General features: G+C 44.9%; 2 protein-coding genes and 1 non-coding gene across 13 annotated transcripts in view; 2 read left to right on the top strand and 1 right to left on the bottom strand.

Moving 5' to 3' along the window:
* CNOT1 (CCR4-NOT transcription complex subunit 1) overlaps positions 1-13,891 on the top strand; it is a 54,764-nt gene extending 40,873 nt beyond the window's left edge. For 6 of the 10 annotated variants that reach the window (XM_066327714.1, XM_066327722.1, XM_066327717.1 and 3 more), the window contains 16 exons: positions 507-626; positions 1,447-1,638; positions 2,975-3,117; positions 3,715-3,823; positions 3,914-4,083; positions 5,173-5,425; positions 7,422-7,670; positions 8,257-8,420; positions 8,695-8,812; positions 9,289-9,390; positions 9,658-9,831; positions 10,392-10,541; positions 11,291-11,471; positions 12,302-12,434; positions 12,538-12,672; positions 12,804-13,891. In XM_066327714.1, coding sequence (XP_066183811.1) covers positions 507-626; positions 1,447-1,638; positions 2,975-3,117; positions 3,715-3,823; positions 3,914-4,083; positions 5,173-5,425; positions 7,422-7,670; positions 8,257-8,420; positions 8,695-8,812; positions 9,289-9,390; positions 9,658-9,831; positions 10,392-10,541; positions 11,291-11,471; positions 12,302-12,434; positions 12,538-12,672; positions 12,804-12,882 — 2,472 coding nt within the window. In that variant the 3' untranslated portion in view covers positions 12,883-13,891. The remainder of the gene's footprint in view (positions 1-506; positions 627-1,446; positions 1,639-2,974; positions 3,118-3,714; positions 3,824-3,913; positions 4,084-5,172; positions 5,426-7,421; positions 7,671-8,256; positions 8,421-8,694; positions 8,813-9,288; positions 9,391-9,657; positions 9,832-10,391; positions 10,542-11,290; positions 11,472-12,301; positions 12,435-12,537; positions 12,673-12,803) is intronic. The other 4 variants (XM_066327723.1, XM_066327720.1, XM_066327721.1 and 1 more) reach the window with 1 other exon arrangement.
* Positions 13,892-16,705: 2,814 nt separating this feature from the next.
* Positions 16,706-21,255, bottom strand: SETD6 (SET domain containing 6, protein lysine methyltransferase). Of its 2 annotated transcripts, XM_066327724.1 has the most exons (9): positions 20,951-21,251; positions 20,728-20,826; positions 20,498-20,642; positions 19,842-19,983; positions 19,369-19,563; positions 19,097-19,220; positions 18,664-18,844; positions 18,295-18,437; positions 16,706-17,772 (listed from the first exon to the last, which is right to left on the bottom strand). In XM_066327724.1, the coding sequence occupies exons 1-9, from the start codon at positions 20,975-20,977 to the stop codon at positions 17,461-17,463; spliced, it is 1,368 nt and encodes a 455-aa protein (XP_066183821.1). In that variant the 5' UTR covers positions 20,978-21,251; the 3' UTR covers positions 16,706-17,460. The 2 variants fall into 2 exon arrangements, with proteins under 2 accessions (XP_066183821.1, XP_066183823.1); XM_066327726.1 differs by lacking the exon at positions 19,842-19,983 and having other exon boundaries at positions 20,498-20,826; positions 20,951-21,255.
* A 971-nt stretch (positions 21,256-22,226) lies between these two features.
* TRNAK-UUU (transfer RNA lysine (anticodon UUU)) lies at positions 22,227-22,299 on the top strand. The gene has a single exon. It is a non-coding gene; the product is annotated as a tRNA-Lys (tRNA).
* The last annotated feature ends 31 nt before the right edge of the window (positions 22,300-22,330 follow it).

The following is a 22,330-nucleotide window of genomic DNA, read 5'->3' as shown; positions in this document are numbered from 1 at the left end:
AGAAGTGGGTGACAGAGAGTCAGATGAGAAAATCATATATTGTTACTCTTGCCTAGCAGTGCAGCTGCTGTTATCTTGATTAGTGTTGAAACACATAAATACATTATTCCAAAATGAGTGTTTATATAATTTTCTCAATTCCTTGACTCAGTTTCTGTGCATTTCTTCCCACTGAAAGATGGCTCATCATCTGTTTTGTCTTTATATTTTATTTTCTTTTGTCTCCTTTATACTTTCTTTCTTTAAAGGACATGTAATGTGCTTTCAGCAGAGCATTTTTCAATATTCAATTATTTCTGTTTCTGGGAATATGAGTTTCATTTCTAGAGCGAAATCCCCATGTTAGGAGCTGTGGCAGGAGAGATAGAACCTCAGTGCAGAGCAGCTGAATCCTACTCGATGTCTAGGCCTGTTTAAGAGTAGCTACCTGCAACACAAGCTGCCCTCATTTTTTACTGCCTCAGTGCTTATCAATGAGTTTAATGCCTGTTGCTTTTGTTGCAAAGGTTGGAGGTGTGGACCCAAAGCAGCTGGCTGTTTATGAAGAGTTTGCACGCAATGTCCCTGGCTTCTTACCTACCAATGACTTAACTCAACCTACAGGATTCTTGGCTCAGCCTATGAAGGTAGAAGTTCCTGAATTAATCAGCTTGAGAGTACTATAGCTATTTTGGAAACTTTTGCAGAACTTGTGTTTTTGTTAGAAGGACTCAAAAGAGTCAAGTGTTTGTATTGCTTGGGGACAGTGGTTGAAAAAATGCATTTGCTCTAAAAAAGTAATGGCAAAAAGCTTCCATCCAGTTTTAGAGATTTGTAACCCGAACTGGGACAAATTCTGCAATTTAGGATTACTACATGTAGTTTTAGTTGCAGTGAAACATTTTATTCAAATCTCAGATTATTTTTGCAGGAAAGTCATGGACGGCAAGTCTGAATTTTAAGTTAATTAACAAGGGGTTTTTTTAAGATAATTAACAATGTATATATAAGGCCTTACTGACAGAACAAGTCTTCAAGCTGAAAGAGGACAGGTTTAGATTAGATGTTAGAAGGAACTTCTCTGTGAGGCTGGAAGAGGTTATCTGAAGAAGATGTAGATGGCCCATCCCTGAAGTGTTCAAAGCCAGATTCTGTGTGGCTTTGAGCAACCTGCTGTAGTGGAAGATGTCCCTGCCCATGGCAGGACAGTTGAAACAAGATAGTCTTTAAATCCTTTCCAATCCAAACCATTCTGTGAATCTGACTGATAGAATTATGTGCTGGTTATTTTCATAGCTTGATTTGCTTATATGTGTGTATTTAAAATACCAGCATAATAAACCACAGTACTGTAGAAGTCTAAATTCTGGATGCTGTAATTTCTGAGGAAGAGCCAGTCAGTGAGTATTTGAGTGTCCCAAATGCAATCCGTGCAAAAATCACTGATTATCACTTTCTTTTGAGCAGCAAGCTTGGGCTACAGATGATGTAGCACAGATTTATGACAAATGTATGACAGAACTGGAGCAGCACCTGCAGTCCATTCCACACACCCTGGCCATGAATCCTCAAGTTCAAGCATTGCGTAGCCTCTTGGAGGCGGTGGTAGTGGCTCGGAACTCCCGGGATGCTATTGCTGCACTTGGACTACTGCAGAAGGTGAGTGTTGATAACTCATATCTGTAACAACTTGCTTAGAGTTTATTACTCACCTGGCTCATGGATTGTCTGGCTGGTGACCTTGTTTCTTCATGTATTCTGTGGAACTTGCTTGGTGAACAGTACTGAAGTGCTGTCTTTGGAAATCTGATAAATAAGGTGGGATGGAGCCATTGTGTTCACTTAAAGTATTGTACACATGGTCTCTACTTCCCATCAGCAGGGAGAACTCCAGCTGCTCCTCGCAAAGCAGGGCTTCAGAACATGTGACATTTGCCTGGAAAGGCAAACATCAGAACCATGAATGCCCTTTGTCATCCTCCTTTCCCTGTGCTTTCATTGCTGAATGTGATGTCATATGGTATAGAACATCCTTTTTTCAATTTGGGTTAGCTGTCCTGGCTGTGTTGCTTCCCAGCCTCTTGTCCACTCTGAACCTACCCACTGGTGGGGTAGGCAGAGTGGGAGAGAAAAAGCCTTGATCCTGTGCTAGTGCTGCTCAGTAGCTGGCAAAACTGTGGTGTGTTGTCAACATTAATTCAGCACAAATCCAAAGCACAGCACCATGTAGGGTGCTGTAAAGCAAATTTACTCCATCCCAGCCAGAATTTGTAGGCTGTACCAGTGGGAAGTGTTACAGTGAGCTCTGTGAGCTGAGCTGGCGTTAGTGCATGTGTAGCAGTGTAGAACAAGTGACAGACAGAGAAAAATCCACTTGAGGACAGTGTAAGGATACTGAGCTGTCTGCATGAGGATCCAAGAACAGTGCCAAAACAAAAGCAATCAAAAGCAGGAGGGAGACTCTTCATTCTTGACTGTAAGATCTTTTACCTATTGAAGGATCCAGTCTTGACTAGGACTTGACCAAAAAAATTATGTTGCCCATGTAAAACTCATCCTCCATTTGCTGTAGACTAGCAAATACATCTCTGAGTTCTGCAGCTTTTTCTCCAAGGGTGTTGCTCATTTATCTCTGGAAGGTTCTATAAATATTTTCTCAGGTAGTTTTCCATGAGTCATGTGCAGAATTGCATGGGAAGGCATTGACTTAGGGAAGCTGGAGCACAGACTAACATGGTCTGTCATGGTATTTGGTGCACATACAGAGCTAGTGGGGCATAGAGAGACCTGTAGGTTGGTTTGTGGTAGCATAGCTGTGTAAAGTGCATGTATAGATGCCATAGTAGCTGGTAAAATCTCACACAATCTTAAGAGGTCAGCATAATTACTAAATTGAGTTTTTTCATGTCTTTTGGTGATAACAGCTGGTGTAATGTGCAGAAGACTTGGAAGAGGACTTGTTTTTTCCTCTGCTAACAGGTTGCATCTGTTCTAGGCTGTAGAGGGCTTGCTGGATGCCACCAGTGGGGCTGACGCTGACCTCCTGCTCCGCTATCGTGAGTGTCACCTGCTGGTGCTGAAGGCTCTGCAGGATGGCCGTGCCTATGGATCTCCATGGTGTAACAAACAAATAACGAGGTCAGTTACAAGACAGCAAGAACATTGATGTAGCTTTGACCATCTTTTGAGAGTTTCTATGTTACTCTGAATTCCCTGCCTGCTAGTATTTTGCTTTGCTGCAATTTGGACAGACAAAAAATAACTTAAGTTTTTTTGTCAAAATTAACTAGATTTTCTGAAAATGCTGGTTCATCCTGGAAGATGATGGGAACTTTAATGTAATTAAGCATTAGAGCATGATCTGGGCTTTTTTTCCCCTTCATTTTGCAGAGAATATCTCTATATGCTGTCACAAGCAATGTGACGTGGCATATGCCTGTAACAGAAGCTTCAGCTGGGCAGATCTGCCAATTCATCTTTGAAGAGATGCTTCTTATGCCAAATAGACTGAAGCTCCTGAAGGGCTTTTGTGACCAGTTGTGCAGGGCAATAGATGCTTGAGTGTGACTGTTCTGAACCTAAACAATACTTTAGAGAATGCTCTAGAAGATGCTTCTTTTGAAGCTGGATAGTGAGTCACACTGAATCTCGCAGTTTCTGAAGTACTAGATTTGAGTTGTTTCACTTAAACTGTGTTGTTGAAGTACACTCTTTATAAGAAGTCCAATTCTTCAGGTGCCTGATCGAATGCAGAGATGAGTACAAGTACAACGTGGAAGCTGTGGAGCTGCTAATCCGCAATCACCTTGTTAACATGCAGCAGTATGACCTCCACTTGGCTCAGGTAAAGAGAACCTGCTCCTATAAAGGAGGAAGGGTGCACTCAGTCCACTGTAAGATATGTAGTTGAACTTTGTCTTTTTCATGTTGACAGTCCATGGAGAATGGCTTGAACTACATGGCTGTGGCATTTGCCATGCAGTTGGTCAAGATCTTGTTGGTGGATGAGAGAAGTGTTGCCCATGTAACAGAAGCAGATCTGTTTCACACCATTGAGACACTCATGAGAATTAATGCTCATTCCAGAGGAAACGCCCCAGAAGGGTGAGGCTATAGTATTGTGCAATGCATTACTTTTTTTGTGCTCATTTATGATTTGCATATTATATAGGCAATGTCTCATATCATTCAATCATACAGCTTTAAACTTTTCTTGAGGCTGCAGTCGTTTCTTAGTTTCAACTGTCACGCTAATGTAAATGTGCTCATCTTAGTCAAAATAGAGGCAGCTGCAGCAGCATGTGAAACTGAATGCTTAAGTGAGAAAATCTCTCCATGCACTATGCTTCAAAATTCTGTGGAGCTGTGAGAAACTTGTTTGAATTCCTGCTTTATCTCAAATTTATGCATTATTGCCTGTTTAAATTTTACATATCTAGGTGTGAGTATGTTAAATAATTAATTGCAAACAATCCAATTGGACAATCCTTTCTGTTTAGAGCTTACAGAGCAATCCTCCACCAGTCTCACATGGCTTATGTATCCACCAGCAACCTTCCCAAACCATTTGGGTAGCAAATGTTGCCACACCTGGAAATATCTGTGGGACTTGCAGGCCTCCTATTCATAAGGTGGAAGTAGTTGTTGCTGGGTTTGAGAAAGAGGTGGATTAGAGCTTGGAGAATTTTGAATAGATGTGAGAGCAGCCAGCAGCTGGCTGATGGCATTGGCGGCCATTACCAACACAGCTGCTAACAGGATGTCCCAAAACCAAAGTCTTTCATCTGCGCTTGGCATGGATATGCTGTCCTCGCTTATGGCTTGACTTTGACTGCAGCCAGATCCAGTGCCCCAGTCAGTACTGACATCTCCCTATCTGGGAGAATTTTAGGGCTCCTGAAGTCTGCAGAGGGAAGGCTGCTTCTAGTCCCTGTGGTGTTTTGTTGCAGCATTTCCCTGTACAAACTGGAGTGGAACTTCAAAGCTTATGTGATTTCAGTGTTCCTTCTTTCATCATAAGTGTATCTGCTTTCATGACTTATTTCTGCTATTCCAGTGAGGACTGAAAGATAGAAGGTTTTAGTATAAGAAATAATTTGCTTTCTTTCAACTCTTTGACTGAGCTTCCAGTTCCTGCACCTTCTGGGGGAGGAGGAATTCTAACCCAGCTCTTGCTCTGGTCTGTTGCATTAGATTACCCCAGCTGATGGAAGTGGTCCGATCAAACTATGAAGCAATGATTGACCGTGCTCATGGAGGTCCTAATTTCATGATGCATTCAGGAATTTCCCAAGCTTCTGAGTATGATGACCCACCAGGCCTGAGGGAGAAGGCAGAATACCTGCTGAGAGAGTGGGTGAACCTCTACCATTCAGCTGCAGCAGGCCGTGACAGTACCAAAGCATTCTCTGCGTTTGTTGGACAGGTAGAGCTTTTGGAAAGAAAGGTGCTTTTTATTCAACATAAGTAGGGTGTGATGCCCTCCATTTTAAAGCAGTGTTATAACCTGTGTTAGGCATCCTTGTGAAACTTGCAGGTGTATGGCAGTTTTCTGTCAAAATTCTATCTGTTTTTGATGAAGTCCCTGTCCTCCACCAAATTATGTTCTTCAGATACTGCAGCAACAGGCTGTCACTTCAGACCATGAGTTCTGAGATAAGTTTGGTGGAAAAAGAACTTGAGCTGAAATAGCTCGTGGAAATAGTTCTGTCATGCTCTGTAATGAGCCTTGACTGGTGTTGCTCCTTATGGGTAACAGTAAAAGCTCTGACAGCCTACAGGAGGATGTCACCAGTAGAGATTCAGGTAAACTGTTTCCGGTCATGTGGGCAAGGGAATCTTTTTTTTGAAATTAAATCATTAATAAGGAAAATCTTGAGACTTCATTGGCTGAAGTGGTGCCTAAATTTAAACAATGTCCGACGTGCCACTCTGAAGCACCTTAACAGGTGTGATGAGCATCACCTACCATCTGCTTTCTAGGTGATTGAGGAGGGAGATCCCCTCAGCCCAGCATGTGTGGTAACTAGCTCCTGTATTTGCAGGCATCTCCCTAAAACTGTGTTCCTTGCATGCAGTTCCTTGACTGCAGCTGGGAGAAAGCCCCTGACATGGCCTTCTTGAATTGTGTTCTTTTTAAGTTTGTGATGCTACCACAGATATGCTGCAGACTTTTCAGCTACTAATGAAGCTGCTAAAGAAGCTCAAGCTTCAAAGTATGCATGAAGATTGTGACTGATACAGTGGGGTCTTTTTAATTTGATTTTAGTGTCCTTGTGTACTGGTTATAGACAGCTTTCTGTTGGGCTAACTTCTACTGCATACAACTTTTTTAATGTTTTTGATAGATATTGTGCTAAATGTGCATCTTAAATTTTTGACGTATTTCTGTGACCTCACTTTTTTTACTTTAAATCATGCTTCTAAAGCACACTTCAGTATAGAGCACTCACAATACTTAGTACACTTTTGTCCCACTTTTTATCACACTTGTTTGGTTACCTTTTGTACATACTCGATCAGTTTTGAAATAGCAATTTAAATATATGGAAATGCAGTGTTTATTTACAATTGTTTCCTTACAGGCTTTAGTAATGAGTTCTAAAGGAATATTTTGTAATAACTACATTAAATAAGGTTCTATTACTGAGCTCAAATGACTGCCAAAGCATTGCTTCCTTCCCACAAGTCTGTAGGACAAGAAGCAGCACAGAACTTTGAAAGCAGAAGCCTAAATTCTTTGGGCTTTTTAGAAAAAAAGTTACTCCAGAAATTCTAGAAGTTCTCCACATTGTCTCCAAATTACCAGTTGTGCTTTTTTTTATAGTTTTATGTCCAGTAGTTTAGAAATAAGATGCTTTTTTCAAAACCCCCAAGTTTTCTGCAGTGTAATTTGTTTCATTTTCATGGTTCTAATACTGTGGCTAACAAATAAAATGAGGTCTCTGGGGTTTTTTAATGCATATATTATTAAAACAACTCCCTGTGCAAAACAAAAAAGCCCACCCAATCTTTCTCTGTCTAATACTGGTGTAAGGAAAATTTGCTTTCCAAATGCAGTTTGCTTCTACAGGATGGGGCTGCAAAGTACTGGTGATCCTGAGCTAGAAGATGGAGTCTGCCCTTCCCAGAGCTTGCACTTCTCATGTTCTTCATGCAAGGCTGAATTCTGGTGGCAGCACTGATGCTGAAACAGGCTTCTCTGCTATGCTGCTGGTTGGAAAGATTTGGGATTCAAAAGATTGTATTTGAGAATAAATGTGTTTGCTAAAATTGTGTTGCCACCCTCAAATTGCCTTGCAAACATTAATCTCTCAGGAGGGTATGGCAAAAATTTACTGGCAGGCAAGGTGGGTGCTTTGTAAAGGGTGTGTTGTTTGAAATAAATTGTAAAATGAACTGTCTGTGGTTATGGTGCTGACGTCTTTTCATTTCCTGGTTAGATGCACCAGCAGGGGATCCTGAAAACAGATGACCTGATCACCCGTTTTTTCCGTCTTTGCACCGAAATGTGTGTTGAGATCAGCTATCGAGCCCTGGCCGAGCAGCAGCACAATCCTGCAGCCAACCCCACTATGATTCGAGCCAAGTGCTACCACAACCTGGATGCCTTTGTGCGACTCATTGCACTGCTGGTGAAGCACTCTGGGGAGGCAACCAACACAGTCACAAAGATCAACCTCCTGAATAAGGTTGGGCATCCTTTTCCTCATTGCATTTAAAGCGTGCTGTACCTTTCCTGATAAACCTGAGGTGCAGACTTTAATGTGGGCTGCTGCTGAAGTGTCAGATGAGAACTTAGATGAGTTCATCACTAATTTGAGTGAACCACCAAGATGCCTAGTGGCTTTCTTGTTCACACAGATTTCATCTCAGACCAATCTGAAATTCGTCTTTGTGCCTTGAAATGAAAAAGTTAGCAGCTGTTGTTTTAAGGTTATTGATTCCCGAGTGTTTACCTTCATGTTGTGAGAGTCTTGCCTTTGCTCTTACACTACTTTGTTCATGGCTGGATGGACTTAGGTAGTTAAGCCCTTCAGATACTGCCCAGTTAGTCATTATGACTGTGGTCCAAGGGACAGAGAAAGCAAAGCATAGTGATCGGGAATTGCTGAAACAAATTTTAATATTAATTTATGCAATACTTCTAATAACTAAGATTTTTGGTTCTTGTTAGAATCTAGTGATTTATTTTTTTTTTACTGATGGTTAATGTATTATCTGTACTGTGACCTGAAGAGTAATTCTTGCTGTCTCCACATGTCTTAATCTCTTTAGGTTCTTGGTATTGTGGTGGGAGTTCTTCTGCAAGACCACGATGTTCGGCAGAGTGAGTTTCAGCAACTTCCTTACCATCGCATTTTCATCATGTTGCTGTTGGAATTAAATGCTCCTGAGCATGTGCTGGAGACCATCAATTTCCAGACACTCACAGCTTTCTGGTATGTATTTGGGATTGGCCACAGTGCTCACCTTTTTATGGTAGGATCAAGGATTTTCGCTCAGAAGCTATCCAACTGTTCTTTGTGGTGGCTTAATCATTTTTGTAGTAACTGGTTCTACTGTGGACTGACCACTTGCTTGTTTTAGGGAAGATGACTGGTAAAACCCAAGATGCTCAAATGCCTTTGCTTTTAGGGCTGTGTTTTTCCCTCAATGTTATGAAAAGCAATCTTATTGCTGTGCACTTCTAACCTGCTCTAACTTTTCTTTCAGTAACACATTTCACATCCTGAGGCCTACAAAAGCTCCAGGTTTTGTTTATGCCTGGCTGGAACTGATCTCCCATCGGATATTTATTGCAAGAATGCTGGCACATACACCACAGCAGAAGGTGTGGCTGCAGTTTATCTTTTCTGAATTAAAAAGCTCACCCAGGTGTTTATCTGGTGTGGTGCTGTTTCACATCTCTTGAAGTGCACTAGTAGCATGGCTGTTCTGTTTTTGTTGTCTTCCATATTCACAGTAACCTAACTGCATGGAGGAGAGTCTGTGTGTCAATAACTGTGGAACACAGGGTGAATTGAATTGTATAAACATGCCTTTGTAAATGTCTAGAAGAGCTGTAGCTTGGCTTCTAGGCTAAATATTGTCAGCTCATATTGGCATGTTGAGGGTTCTGGAAACACCCATGGCACAATGGTGCGCAGCTGAAACCCTTGAAATGAGTTGTGCTGCTCTCAGTGGTTAAGCTGGCAGTTGCTAGCTCTTCCATCCAGATTTATATTAAGATCAATCTAATTATAGTTTTGAAATTAAGGTAATTCGTCTTCATTGCATGTTTTCCACCTGCTGTTTTTTTCTTGACAGGGTTGGCCTATGTATGCCCAGTTATTGATTGATCTATTCAAGTACTTGGCTCCTTTCCTTAGAAATGTGGAACTCACCAAACCTATGCAAATTCTTTACAAGGTAAAAAAATGTCAACTAATAGATGCTTCCAGTCAAAGCTGTCTGAAAGTAGAGGTAATCTGGCAGCAAAATAGAATTAACTGTTTTCTTCTTATACCTGAGGGTTGAACTTAAATTGTGGGGGAAGCAGGCTGCCCTCCCAGATTAGTTTCCTTCTGGTAATGGACATCATTCTATGTCCATTCATGACATAGAATGATGGCTCTGCAAGTTTTTAGACAGGTTCAGCAGTTACACACTTCTTATATTTAATATTTTATTTCACAGGGCACTCTGCGTGTGTTGCTGGTTTTGTTGCATGATTTCCCAGAATTTCTTTGTGACTACCACTATGGGTTCTGTGATGTGATCCCACCTAACTGTATTCAACTAAGGAATCTGATCCTGAGTGCCTTCCCACGGAACATGAGGCTTCCAGACCCTTTCACCCCAAACCTAAAGGTAGAACTTAATTTTAAAGGAGTTTGATAATAGGAAACTTTAATGCTCAAAATACTCTCTATCCAGGTTAGTATTATCTAATTGAGTCTTCGAATATCTGCTAGGCAACTAATGCTGGAATGATTAGAAGGAAATTTTCTCATACTGCCAAAGCACTGTCCTGTTGCTCTTCTCTGCCTGAGCTGTGCAGGCTGATGAGAGTGAAGCTGCAGTGCTCATTGTCACTGAAGAAGGCTGTTCTTGACTTGTATGGATGTTTGTGCCCTTCGAAACTACCAGACTCTCTGGAGTGTAGATGAAGAGACCCCAAAGGCAGTGGCTGAATTTCCCTATGGCCTTCGCCCCTGAATTTTTTTATCTTCAGTTCTTTAAGATATAATATAATAAGTTTGCATGTTAGATATTAAGTTTCTTCTAAAACCTGCAAAAGTCAGGTGTTGTCATTCATTGATGGAAGGAAAAGTGATCAGCAGCAGTAGTTGATGTAATACTGCTTATAGATCTGCTTTTCAATTTGTTCCATTGCTGATGGTTTAATTGACTGGATTTTCTGTCAACAGGTGGACATGTTAAGTGAGATTAACATTGCTCCACGAATACTCACAAATTTCACTGGAGTGATGCCACCTCAGTTCAAAAAAGATTTGGATTCCTATCTCAAAACCCGTTCTCCAGTCACCTTTTTGTCTGACTTGCGAAGCAACCTACAGGTAAGTTTGAGGTTTTTGAGGTTCCTGGGGGTGCTCAATTTAAATAATGTGGCACAGATGATCTCACTGGTTCAGCCACCATCCTTTCCTGCCAGAATTTTGTTGGTGTATTGACCAGATCAGGCAGTAGAAAAGCCTATGAAAATTCACACTCTGAATAAGTCTTTGGCCACTCCCTGATAGGATGTGTTGAAACCTTTTAGAATCTGATTAAATTTTGACTCCAAATAGATCAATTATTACAGAAATACATGGATCCTTATGCCAATTTTTCAAGGGTAAAAAAGGTCAAATTAGCTAAAGCACAGTTCAGAATTGTGGCTAAAACCTCATTTCAGACATCTCATGGCTTGGCTTGCAGCAGGCCTGAAGTTGAACTTCGTCAGAGAATTGCTTAGACACATTCACACAAGGGGGATGTTTCAGCCAGCATCTGGCACTGCTGGTGAATTCACATTGCCTTATGTGATTTTTTCCTTTAGGCAGAGAGTAAAAAAAAATCTGTTGTGTCAACACTTTGCTGATGTTTTTGAATATATATGTACACACATGTATATATGCGCTATAATATATGCTTTTTAATATATGCGTATTAAAAAAGGCTAAATGCCATATTGAATTTGTGGATGTCCCAGTGTATTGTCTTCTGGATAATCAGTAAGATCCTTGGATGCTGTTGTTGTACATGCTGTACCTTTGAGTGCTGAAGGAATATTGACTGTTAATGCTTTTCATATCTTTGCTATTAGGTATCAAATGAACCTGGCAACCGCTACAACATCCAGCTGATTAATGCACTGGTGCTCTACGTAGGTACTCAAGCTATTGCACACATTCACAACAAAGGCAGCACACCCTCCATGAGCACCATTACCCACTCAGCTCACATGGACATCTTCCAGAATTTGGCAGTAGACCTGGATACTGAAGGTGAGCTGGAAACACTGCTAGTTCGTGCAATGTCACATTTACAGCAAGTGGGCCCTCACTTTAAAGAGGATATTGAGGTGCTGGAATGTGTCCACTGAAGGGCAGCAAGGCTTGTGAAAGGTCTAGAAAACATGTCCCTTGAGAAATGGCTGAGGGAGCTGGGTTGGTTTAGTGTTGAAGAGGCTCAGGTGAACCCGAGCTCTGAAGGGTTGCTGTAGTCAAGTGGGAGTCTTCTACCATGGCTGCAGTGAAAGGACAAGAGGAAATGGCCTTAAGGTGTTACAGGGAAGATTCAGATTAGATACCAGGAAAGGTTTTTTTTCCCTGTTAGAGGAGTCTGATATTGGAATAGGCTGCCCAGGGAGGTGTTGCAGTTGCCATCCCTGGAGGTGTTTGAGAGGTGTCTGGATCTAGTGCTGAGTGATGTGATTAAGAGGTTATGGGGTTACAGGGGTAGTGCTGGCTTGATGGTTGGACTTGATGGTCCTAAAGGTCTCTTCCAACCTTGATGATTCTGTGATTTCACATAGCTGATAGTGAATTCACAGAAATGAATGCTACGTTACAATATTAAACTCTGAATATAGGAGCAATGTTCTAACCAAAAGTTCAAAGTATTGAAGGGAATTAAAAATGCCTTCAGTGAAGAAGAATTGAATTCTTAGTTCTCCATCAGCTTGGATTGATACAGCTTTTACATATCTTCAGTTGGTTTTGTTTCATATACCTCCATCAGGCTTCCAAACATTAGTCTCGAGCACTACTGGTTGCTTCTTTATTCCCCTTTGTGTGCAAGAGAGGCTGTGTGTGCTCAGTGTTCTCTCCTGCAGGCCGGTACCTCTTCCTGAACGCCATCGCCAACCAGCTGCGGTACCCCAACAGTCACACCCACTACTTCAGCTGCACCATGCTCTACCTGTTTGCAGAGGCCAACACAGAGGCCATCCAGGAGCAGATCACCAGGTGAGAGGGATGACGTTGAACTGGCCAGCATTCAGCTTTTTGCTTTCCTTCCTTCTATATTTTTGATCTTTGAGCACTAAGTGTTCTAACTTTCGGATTTCAGGGTTCTCTTGGAACGACTGATTGTAAATAGGCCTCATCCCTGGGGTCTCCTTATTACGTTTATTGAGCTGATAAAAAATCCAGCCTTCAAGTTCTGGAACCATGAGTTTGTTCACTGTGCTCCAGAAATTGAGAAGTGAGTATAACTTAACCACAGAATCATTAAAATGCTATCTCTGAAGCAACTGAACCTTGAGTTTTTGGTGCTGTCAGAGCATCCATTTGCTGCCATAAATGCACCTACCATTGCTTTGCTTCTTTGTGCAGGTTGTTCCAGTCAGTTGCACAGTGCTGCATGGGGCAGAAGCAGGCCCAGCAAGTCATGGAAGGGACTGGTGCCAGTTAGATGAGCTGCATCCTGCATTTTAAGAGTGCCAGCCTGGAGGTCCTGTCCCATCAACTGACTGAAGACTCCGTAAGGCTCCTCCTGACCTTCCCAGCCCCCTTGATTGGGTAGACACAACAGACCCTGGGTGAAAGTCTTATGCGGGCATGTTCCAAAGTTTGAAACAAGTTTTTTGACTTTTGGCCAAACTTCAGAAGATGCTGTGAATATCATTTAAACTAGTGTAAATACAAGGAACAGAAACATTTGTCTGGACTTTTGGGTTTGTGCAAATTGTGTAAAAGGCAGGTGGGTAACTGGTGCCTGTCCATCTAGTAATAAAGGGGCAGCTGCTGATGCCAAGCACTTGTCTGGGGCAAACCTCCTTGTCCTGACATTCCCAGACTCCCAAAGAATATTGAAAAGCCAGTAACTTATTTTTCTTTATGTGAAATGGGGGACCTTTAAATCACTAAGTTGTTTAAAAAAAAAAAAAAAGGTGGATGTGTTTGGAATATGGGAATTCTGTGGAGTACAGGAGGGGTGAGGGAAGGGTTAAGGTTCAGGGTTGCTTTCCCCTCACCCTCATCAAATGCTGATAGACAGCAAGTGGAGTGGCAGTCAGAGAATGCCTCCTTTATGTTGGAGAAGAAACAAGCCCTTGGAGTGAGGGTCAGCTGTTTTCAGTAAATAAACCAGAGACCAGGCCTATAGCTTTTTTTTTTTTTTCTGACAGTTGTAAATTTTGGAAGATGAGGGGTTAAATCTAGACCCTTTTCCCACCCTCCCCTGTGACCACACAGTATAAGTTTGTAAAAAAAAAAACTAAAAAAGGAAAAAAAAGAAAAAAGGAAAAAATTAAAACAGAAAACCCGAAGGACCAATACAGCCCATTTTGTAAGGATTTTCAATGTTTTGTAAAGTATTGGTCCACGTGTTGTATTTTGTAGCCTTTCTAGTTCTTGGGCTTTAGTTCTCCCACTCTTGTATGTATGCATACTGTAGTTACACATTAAAGTCATGACATGCAGCACGTGCCACTGTGCTTATTCTCTCCACTTCTATTCTGGCCAGTTGGTGTCTTCCAAAGCCTGTTCCACCCATCCAAAAACCTGCAGTTTTCCAGTGTGTTTTGGGCACTGCCTGTTGAAAGCAGCTGGGTTTGTCCTCTAGCATGAGGTCAGTGGGCAGATGTATTGACTAGAGAGGGTCTTGCTTTGAAGTGGCATCAGAAAGGACAGTTGGGTGGAAACAGAAGTGGCTGAGTTTCAAGTTCATGAGCCGTTTCTCTCAGACAGGAGACTACAGTGGAGGTACACAGAGTGTAGACAGCCCATCAGTTTCATTTCTAGTGCCCTCCATCTGCTGTGATCTCCCTGCAGCAGGAATCTGCCCAAGGTTGTGGTTAGCTGTTGTAAGGGTAGGCAGCTTCAGTGTTGTTAATATTACAAGGTCCTTTAACCTGGCAGATGCAACGAAATAGAGCTTCACTTCTTTCTTTTTACATAACATCAGCTTGTTTAAGCTGACTGCTTTAGTTGATTGCTGTGGTGGGCAGACAGGTCAAGATTTCCTGGTTTAAGGGGTTTCATGCCCAGTTTTGCATTTGCTGCATAGAGGGAAAAACAGCTCTGAGGGATCACTGTGCCAGTGGTAGGATCAAGGATTTTCGCAGTTCAGAGGGAATTCTCTTTCTGTTCCAGGCATTAGTCACATCTGTGTTAAGTAGATTGTGGCTAGGTCCTACAATTACATGGCATTTCTTTGCTAGGTCAGCAGCTGTGCTGAAAGTGATCTGTTGAAGTTGGAATTGTGAGCACAGTTCTCATTTCTTCTTCACTATACATTTTACTATACCTCCCATTCCAATCCCAAGGACACGCAGTTTTACGTTCTTTTCCAGAAATTGTATGGCTGTTCTTAAATCCCTACTGTGAAACAGTACAGCAAAATTGTCAGCCCCCTGATTGAGGATTCTCCCCTTCAAATGCTAACAGCTCCTGAATTCCAGCATCCAGTGGGATACAAAAAGACATCTTTTAAGGGAGTATCTTTACAGTCTAATGCCCTAAACGATTTATCTCTGTCTTTTTATGTAGTTGATGCACATCTTGTATGCAAGCTTTATGGCTCTTAAATCTTGGACTAGCTGATACTTATCTGATTGTGGTTTCTTAACTGTTAGAATTGGGGTATTAAACTGACTGGCATTCCTGAAGCAAGCCAAAGCTAATAAATCTTTCAATGTTTGGCTCTAGTCTTTTTCTAGCATCCAATTTAGCAGGGTATTGTTTTCATCTTACCAGTCTGGTGCCTGGTTTTAACTGGATTGTTACCTGTTTTGCTTATTGTGATCTTGCAGGTGTGCCAGTCACCTACATGACAGGAGTCACCCCATTTTCTATTTTTTTGGTATCTCTTCCTCTCTGGGTCTTTTTGATCCTCGTAACATAAACGCTTGTGCCCCCAGGGCTTTTTCTTCTGGTTTATGTACTTGGATCTGTACTTTTTCAAAGGTTCTTTTTGGATTTAATTTACTTAATCCTCTTCTAATAATGGCATTGGGCATTTGGATATGTACAGAAATTTTACAGCTCTTTACAATTCCAAATTTGAGTGGCTGGAAAAATGGCCTTATTTCCTTTTTCCCTATAGCTCCAGCTACAGATGTGCTTTGTTTACTGAAGACTCCTTTACATCTAAGTTGCTCCTCTATTAGATATTTTACCTTTTCATTCTCCAAATTTACTGTGATCAGTTCTGTTGGGGATTCTTCTGCGCTCTCAGCTGCCTCTCAGTCTAAATCCCAAATAAGTGTAAGCAGTTTTCCTGCTTGAGGATTACCTATGCCCTAGGTTCTGGGGCATTTGTTTATAGTGCCTGTTCTGCTCACAGTAAGTATGTTGAATTTTTCCTACTAGATGAGAATTTACCAGTTCAAATCTGATTCCCTTACATTCTCTTGCCCCTTCCAATTATCACAGCAATCAACCAAATTTACATCCCTTTTCTGATCTCTTCCCCTTTTCTTTCTTTTCTTTTCTCCACTTCTTTACACTTCCTTTTTATTTCTCTAGTGCTAAAACATGAGTGCCTGCTGTCATCTATCCACATTACTTGCAAGCCGTATTATTCTGCAATGCAAAGAACAGATTTTCCTTCCTGGCAACAAAGTAACATTAATTGCAGGATCCATTCTGAGGCTGTTTTCACTAATTCTCTGATACAAAGGCCACCCATAATCAATTTCTTGTTAGTAAGTGAATCCCCTCCAAGCTTTCCCCGTGGTCCAAAAATACAGTCTAAAAGTGAAGTTCTCAAAATGCCCTTCTCCAGTGAGACTGAACTTCCAGTGCCCATGCAGACAGTTACAAACAGTAGCTATAACAAAGTCTTGTTACACAGTGTTCAAACCTTTTGTGTGCTTTGGTCATCACCAAGTTTGTGCATACCTAAAAAGACAAGTTTTAACCCAAACCCCAAGGTTTAACCAAGATACCAAATGTAATACTCCTCTGACATGTACATTTTCCAATATGATTTCTTTGGAGAGACACAATATACCAAAATACCAATTTTAACAATGTCTCTATGAAGGATAGCAGCAGCTGTGTGAGACCCTGGTGAAATTCACTATTGTCCCATCTGGGAAACCAGAACAATCTCCCCTCAGTACTGTTAAACCACCCTGTCCCCAAGCACTATAGGCAAGGCTGTAACTGAGCTTTGTCATGATTGCAGTTTGGGTTTGCTTGTCTGCAATACTTCTAACTGCAGCAGCACCAACCAACACTCTGCTCTCAGATGGTACTTCACACCCTGCTGAAGTAAAGCATGGGCTGGGTAAGAAAACTAATTTTTATTAAATAGAGCTTGGCCTGTCAACTGTCAAGTGTTTTGAGCTGCAAAACCAAAGTGAGTTCAGGGTAGAACTGCATTAAGCAGAGGGTATGTATCAAATTCTCAACCTGCAGCAGCTGTAGAAATGTGACAGTGCTCCTCCAGAGTAGTCTCAAGCTGATACAGAAATACCTTTTGTGGAAATAAAAGGAAATAATTTTTATACTGAGCCTACATGAAGACCAGCTAGACGGACCTGTACTTTTGAAAATGTTCAACATAAAATATGTACAGATGAAGAGTTTAGTGTTGTCAGCAGGTCCAGCTGACATATATTTACTCTGAACCTCTCCAAGGTAAGAGCTACCAGCTGGATCTCTGCCTTCTTAATCTGGACAAGGAGCAGCTTTTGCCTTAAATTTCTCATGCTGAATGAGGGAATCCTCTGCAGTTCTGGCAGCATGTCTGCCTTCCTAAAAGAGCTATTAGGATGGCTGGGGTTTCTTATGGCCTCTGGAAAGAGGTGGTATTTGTGCTCCAGAGCTCTCATAGTACAATAAGGCCACTCAAAACCAACTTTGTGCTGTGAAGATGCTTCTTTATGTAGAGGTAGCTAAAAATCCATATGCTGTATGAGAGCCAAATGGACCTGTAGTCAGTCTTGCCATCTGTTCTCTCTGCCACAGAAGAGATGGCCAGAGGCTGACCTTTCCCTCAGGATCAGCCCCAGCTAGGTCCTGTCCAGAGGCACTGAGGTTTCTATTGTACCAGCTCTAGCAGCTGATGCAAGATCCTTTTCTGTCCGTAGCGCACGTGCAGCGCTTGCTGCTCCCTTCGACTCAGTTTCTCATAAGCCTCCTTGTTATTTAGCAAGTCCTGCTCTGCTTTCAGGTCTGTCCCATAGGACTCCAGGGTCAGCAGCACACTGTCATAAAGGAGCTTCTTGCAAGGGGTTTTAAGTCTGGAGAGTGCCTCATTTGAAAGAGTAGAGTTTTCCTCTTCCTCACTGTCATCTTCCCAGCCATCTTGCTCCTTATACTCCTTGAATTCTTCTTCTGACATGCAGAGCACCTGTAGTGACCCAGGCAAAGGGATAAGTCAGTGGCAGTGTGAGTACATCAGGCTTTCTCCTCTGTGGCACAGAAGAGCCACACGGAGCAGCCGAGTAATTCTTCGGCTGCACTAAAGGTTAAGAGACTAAAACTGGCTTAGATACCTACATGCAAGTAATTGTGGGTTAGAAGAATATTAAAACAGCAGATCTGTTTTAATGTTCTTATGTGAGTATTGGGAAGTCTCATAAAGTATCTCAGCTGTTACCTACAAAGTTGTGACAGCTTTCTAGAACAGCAGTGGCCAAGGAGCCATTTAAGACAAATATGTGAGTACACATGAATGGCTACTTCAGAAGAGGAAGACGACTTAACAGCACCTGCGAACTGGGCAGCCACACCCCCTACCACTGTTCACACAGGACTGTTAATGCCAAACTGCCTTCAGGTACTTGTCCACTGAACCATTCTGCTCTGCTGATTTGCCCAGCTGCACTCTGTGCTCCCATTTGCAGCTCTTTTCCCACCTGGCCATTTTTACCTTGAGGGTCATGGACAGCTCTTCCTCTGTCAGCACCTCATCCCAGCCAAGCACAAAGGCACCTTCCTCCCCCACCATCTCCAACTGACACAAGAAGTCCCACTGCTCTGAGACCAGCTGCTGCTGAGCTTCACTTTTGGCACCTGTTTTGAAGACAGTAGAGCTGTGAACGCAGCCGAGGATGGCACTGGAGGGGGAAGGGGAACAGAGAAGGGGAAACAGGAGGCAGAAAACCAAGGCACAGCCCCACCCCCTGAAATACTGTGGAACAAGCTTATTTTTCATGTCATCCCTATTTAACAGAGATCCCTGCCCTCTCAGAGGGGAGTTGTAACCATCCTCTCCCAGAGGGGCTGGGGTGCCACTCACGCTGCAGCGCCGCCCTGCGCAGTGTCACCATCTGGATGTCAGCCGTGTCGTGGGTGTTGCCGGGGTAGGGCTCTGCGAAGCCATACATGTGCAGCAGCTGCCAGTTGGCCATCTGCCCATATGTGTTGAAGATCTCCTGTCCTTTCCCCACGGGCTGCGTTGTAACCATCCGCAAACATTGCTACAAGCAGGGAGAGGAAAGCATGTGAGCTGTGCTGATCTGACTGCTCAGCTAAGGCTTTCAGAGTTCAGATGATCCTGAGTTCCTCCTAACAAACACACCAAACATGCAGCAGGGCTTTGTATTAATGAGATCTAGGCCAGACTTGCTGCCATGGGCTGAGACCTCACCCTGCTGTTCCCCCATTCCCAAAGGTCTTACTAAAATAGAAGTAAGCTGTGACAATGCCTGGCACAGCAGCTTTGTACTCACAGGAGAGTATTCCAGGTTGGCATTGTGGTTGGCCACATGGTTCAAAATATCTGCTACAGGCACCATCATGGGAGGATTTGGCCCCTTCTCATCTTCCTCCTCCTCCTCCAAAGGTTCCTGAAAGCTAAGACAAGCCAGTGGTATACACATGGCTGCACAGGGCAAGCTTCACCTTACACTTGGTTTCTTGTGCAGTTGCAACCTCTAACATCACCTGTACCCCTACTTCCTTGTCCATAATCCTTGCCTGGAACAAAGCCCTCGCTTCTCACCTGTAAGCCATAACAAATGCCACCAGCTCCTTATACAGCTCCAGAGTGTGCAGTTTGGGGTCAAAGATGTCGGGGTGGGTCTCCATGAATGGCAGGATAATGGAGTTGTACTCCAGGTTGATGTTAGCTAGATCCTTGTCCACAGCTTCTGGGATGCCTGTGCCCTGCAGGAGCCTTGTTCGCTCTTCTTGAGGCCTGTTGCAAGAAAAACAGGTTCTTCTCTCTCTGTGCTAGGGCCAAGGGTCTATAAACTCTTTCCTCCTTAAAATTCTCAGCTTTCCCGTGCTCTCCTGTAATATAGCTCCAGGAGAGCCCCTCAGGCTCCTCCCGTGCTAGCACAGGGCTAGAACAGAGGGTTGGGGTCACCCAGCAGGACCACATCCCTTCCCAGGACAACACTCAGTGGCCCCTGGCCTGTGCCTGCCTTCAGCTGTAAGACTGAGCCTCCCCAAGCCCCCCTGCGTTCACCTTACCAGAACATGGGGTGGTCCAGGCTCCGGAAGTCCTGCCAGAGGGAGAAGTATGGCTGCCAGTGGGAGTTGCTGGTTGTGTACTCATGTAGCAAGGCCAGCAGGAGAGGGACCCAACCAGACTGGCTCTGCAGGGACTCCTGGGCTACAGAACCAGACAGGATGGAGAAAACCTAAGTTGTTCTGTGTTTCAGAACCAAAACTTGTTATGACAAGCCTCTGTGCCTGTCTTCAGCCTGGAGACAGGGGCTGCCCTTTTATTCTGGTTTGTCTTGGGTTTGTCCTGAGCTGAACCACGACCAGAAACTGCTTCTCTGGAGTTACGGATGAGCTCTCTCACGGCCTTGCCCTCCCCAGCCTGAGGCTCTGCGTGCCATCAGGAACCAAGGAACTTCTTACCAGTGCTTCAAGGACAGCAGCATGGTATGGGTGCCTGTCACTTAGAAGCTGGAGATGTTGCATTGATGGACTTTCCTCCCTGTCCAGTACAGCTCCTTAGGGAAGCGAGGGGATGCCCAGCCCTCCCCTTTTCTACCTGGTATCAAACAGCCCTACAGCATCCTGTGCAAATCAGGAACGTTCCCGAGGGTTTACCACAGACCCATTTATTCCTTTAAAAGGCACAGCAGACTCGAGTGACACAAGAGGCTTGCACTCACCTTCCTGCAAGAGTGCGTGGATGGAGGTGGTGTGCTGGGACAGTAGCGCCGTGCGAGGGATAGTGAACAGCACCTCTCCCGCCTCCAGCTCCTCGGCGGCCAACATCCCGTACCCCGCCACCGCGCCCTCCCTGCTCAGGCGGACCTGGGGCCGGAGGGAGCGGTGAGGCGCAGAGCGAAGAGACCAGGGCGGACCTAAGGCATGCCCGGGCCGACCTGCTGTGCCTCACCTTGGGGTTCAGCTCCACCCCGGCCTGCCCGCACCACGCCAGGAACCCGGAGAGGGGGTCGGCACTACTCTTCCCCTGGGCGTCGCTCTCGACCGCCGCCTGTGGATGGAAACATGGGGTGAAGGGGAAGGAGGCATGAGGCCGATCGCAGATCCCATCAGCGCCGCCGTCCCAAGAGCCGGTGCGTCTCCAGTTCCCCGGGAGCCCCCGGATTTCCCCGCACCTTAAACCTCTTGGGCGCCGACGCCATGACGCTGCCAACACGTGGTCCCGGTCGGACCCTTCCGGGTCGGCGGGTCTCCGCCCCCACGGGCCGGGCTAACGGCGGCCAGAAAGGGACAGAAAGGAGCGGGGGGAGAGCTGCGGAAACGCGCCCAGGAGCCTCCTGCCCGCGGGGCTCCGCGGAGACTCGGCCCCTCTCTGCAGCGTCCAGCCTCCAGGCACCTCCCTGAAGGTGTCTCTCTGTGGGATCCGGGGACCGCCGCGTGTCTTTCTGCGGCTGTGTCCACCCCGGAGCCGGTGCACCTCGGGGCTACGGTGCCGCCGTGGGGCCGTGCAGCGGTGCGGTCACGGCTCCAGACATGGGTTAAAAGGAGTGGGCTCTAATTAATCAGGGTAATTAAGCTTGTGCTCTTGTTCAGTCGACACTACACACACTCCCACCGAACGTACGGGCTCTGATCTCCCCGCCAGGGCCGTCCCGAGGCCGCCGTTCCCCCGGTTCATTAGTACTGTCCCCAGCCCCAGCAGAGGGGGGCTGATGCCATCACTGGCTGCTCTAATGAAGCCAATTAGTGCGCACGAGGTGTTTGAAGAGGCCCCACGGGGTTCTCTGCGGGCTGTCCCTGGGGCTCTCCCGCCCCGTCTGCAATTGGGGTCGGCTTTAATCTTCTCCAGTCCCTTCCGAGCTGGGCAAGGCTGGAGTGGCAGAATGGGTTCCCTATGGGGCAAAAAGGTCCCTTCCTGAAGAATGGGGAGGAAGGGCAATAGAATGTGTGGGGTGGCACCTGTAGGTTCCTATCCAAGCTCGGTATATGCAATTCAACTCCCCGCAGCCGCCTCCCTCCTGCTTTAACGCGGCTCCCGAAAAGCGCCGCTGGGACTCGGATTCCAGCGGAGGCTGCTGCAGCCACAGAGCAGAGCTCGGAGCCCTGTGCGGCCACAGCCACCGCTGCTGCTCCTGTGCCCCGGCGGGACCCTCCTGCCTCCCTCGGGGAGCACAGGAGGTTTTACAGCCGCTCCCGCAGCATCCTGCTCCCCTCCCCGCCTGCGCATCCCTGCGGCACCGGCATCTTCCCAGGGCGCATCCCTGTGCCTGATCAGTGCCCAGGGAGATTCCCAGAAGTCGCGTGTTCAGTCTGGCCTGCGCTGGCAGCCTCGTTGGGGTGGTGTGGGAGTGGCAAATATCAAAACGGGTCCCCACATTGTCCCTGCAATGCTGCAGGAAAGGGGGGTACCCCCGTGCCTGTGACAGACATGCCCCCAGAGCCCCAATGTGAGCCTGGATAGCTCAGTTGGAAGAGCATCAGACTTTTAATCTGAGGGTCCAGGGTTCAAGCCCCTGTTCAGGTGGATGCTTTATTCTTTAAGATAAAGAAAGGGC

This window comes from Sylvia atricapilla, chromosome 12, assembly GCF_009819655.1.
Source record: "Sylvia atricapilla isolate bSylAtr1 chromosome 12, bSylAtr1.pri, whole genome shotgun sequence".
Taxonomy (NCBI): Eukaryota; Metazoa; Chordata; class Aves; order Passeriformes; family Sylviidae; genus Sylvia; species Sylvia atricapilla.
This window is presented reverse-complemented; position numbering and strand designations above follow the sequence as displayed.

Bases quoted from the DNA above. Each gene is read 5' to 3' on its own strand.
- SETD6 (XM_066327724.1), bottom strand. From the start codon at position 20,977: ATGGCGTCGGCGCCCAAGAGGTTTAAG. The intron at 20,643-20,727 runs GTGAGGCACAGC...CTCCGGCCCCAG, and splicing joins GGGTGGAGCTGAACCCCAAG to GTCCGCCTGAGCAGGGAGGG. The intron at 19,984-20,497 runs GTGAGTGCAAGC...CTGGTTCTGTAG, and splicing joins CCACGCACTCTTGCAGGAAG to CCCAGGAGTCCCTGCAGAGC.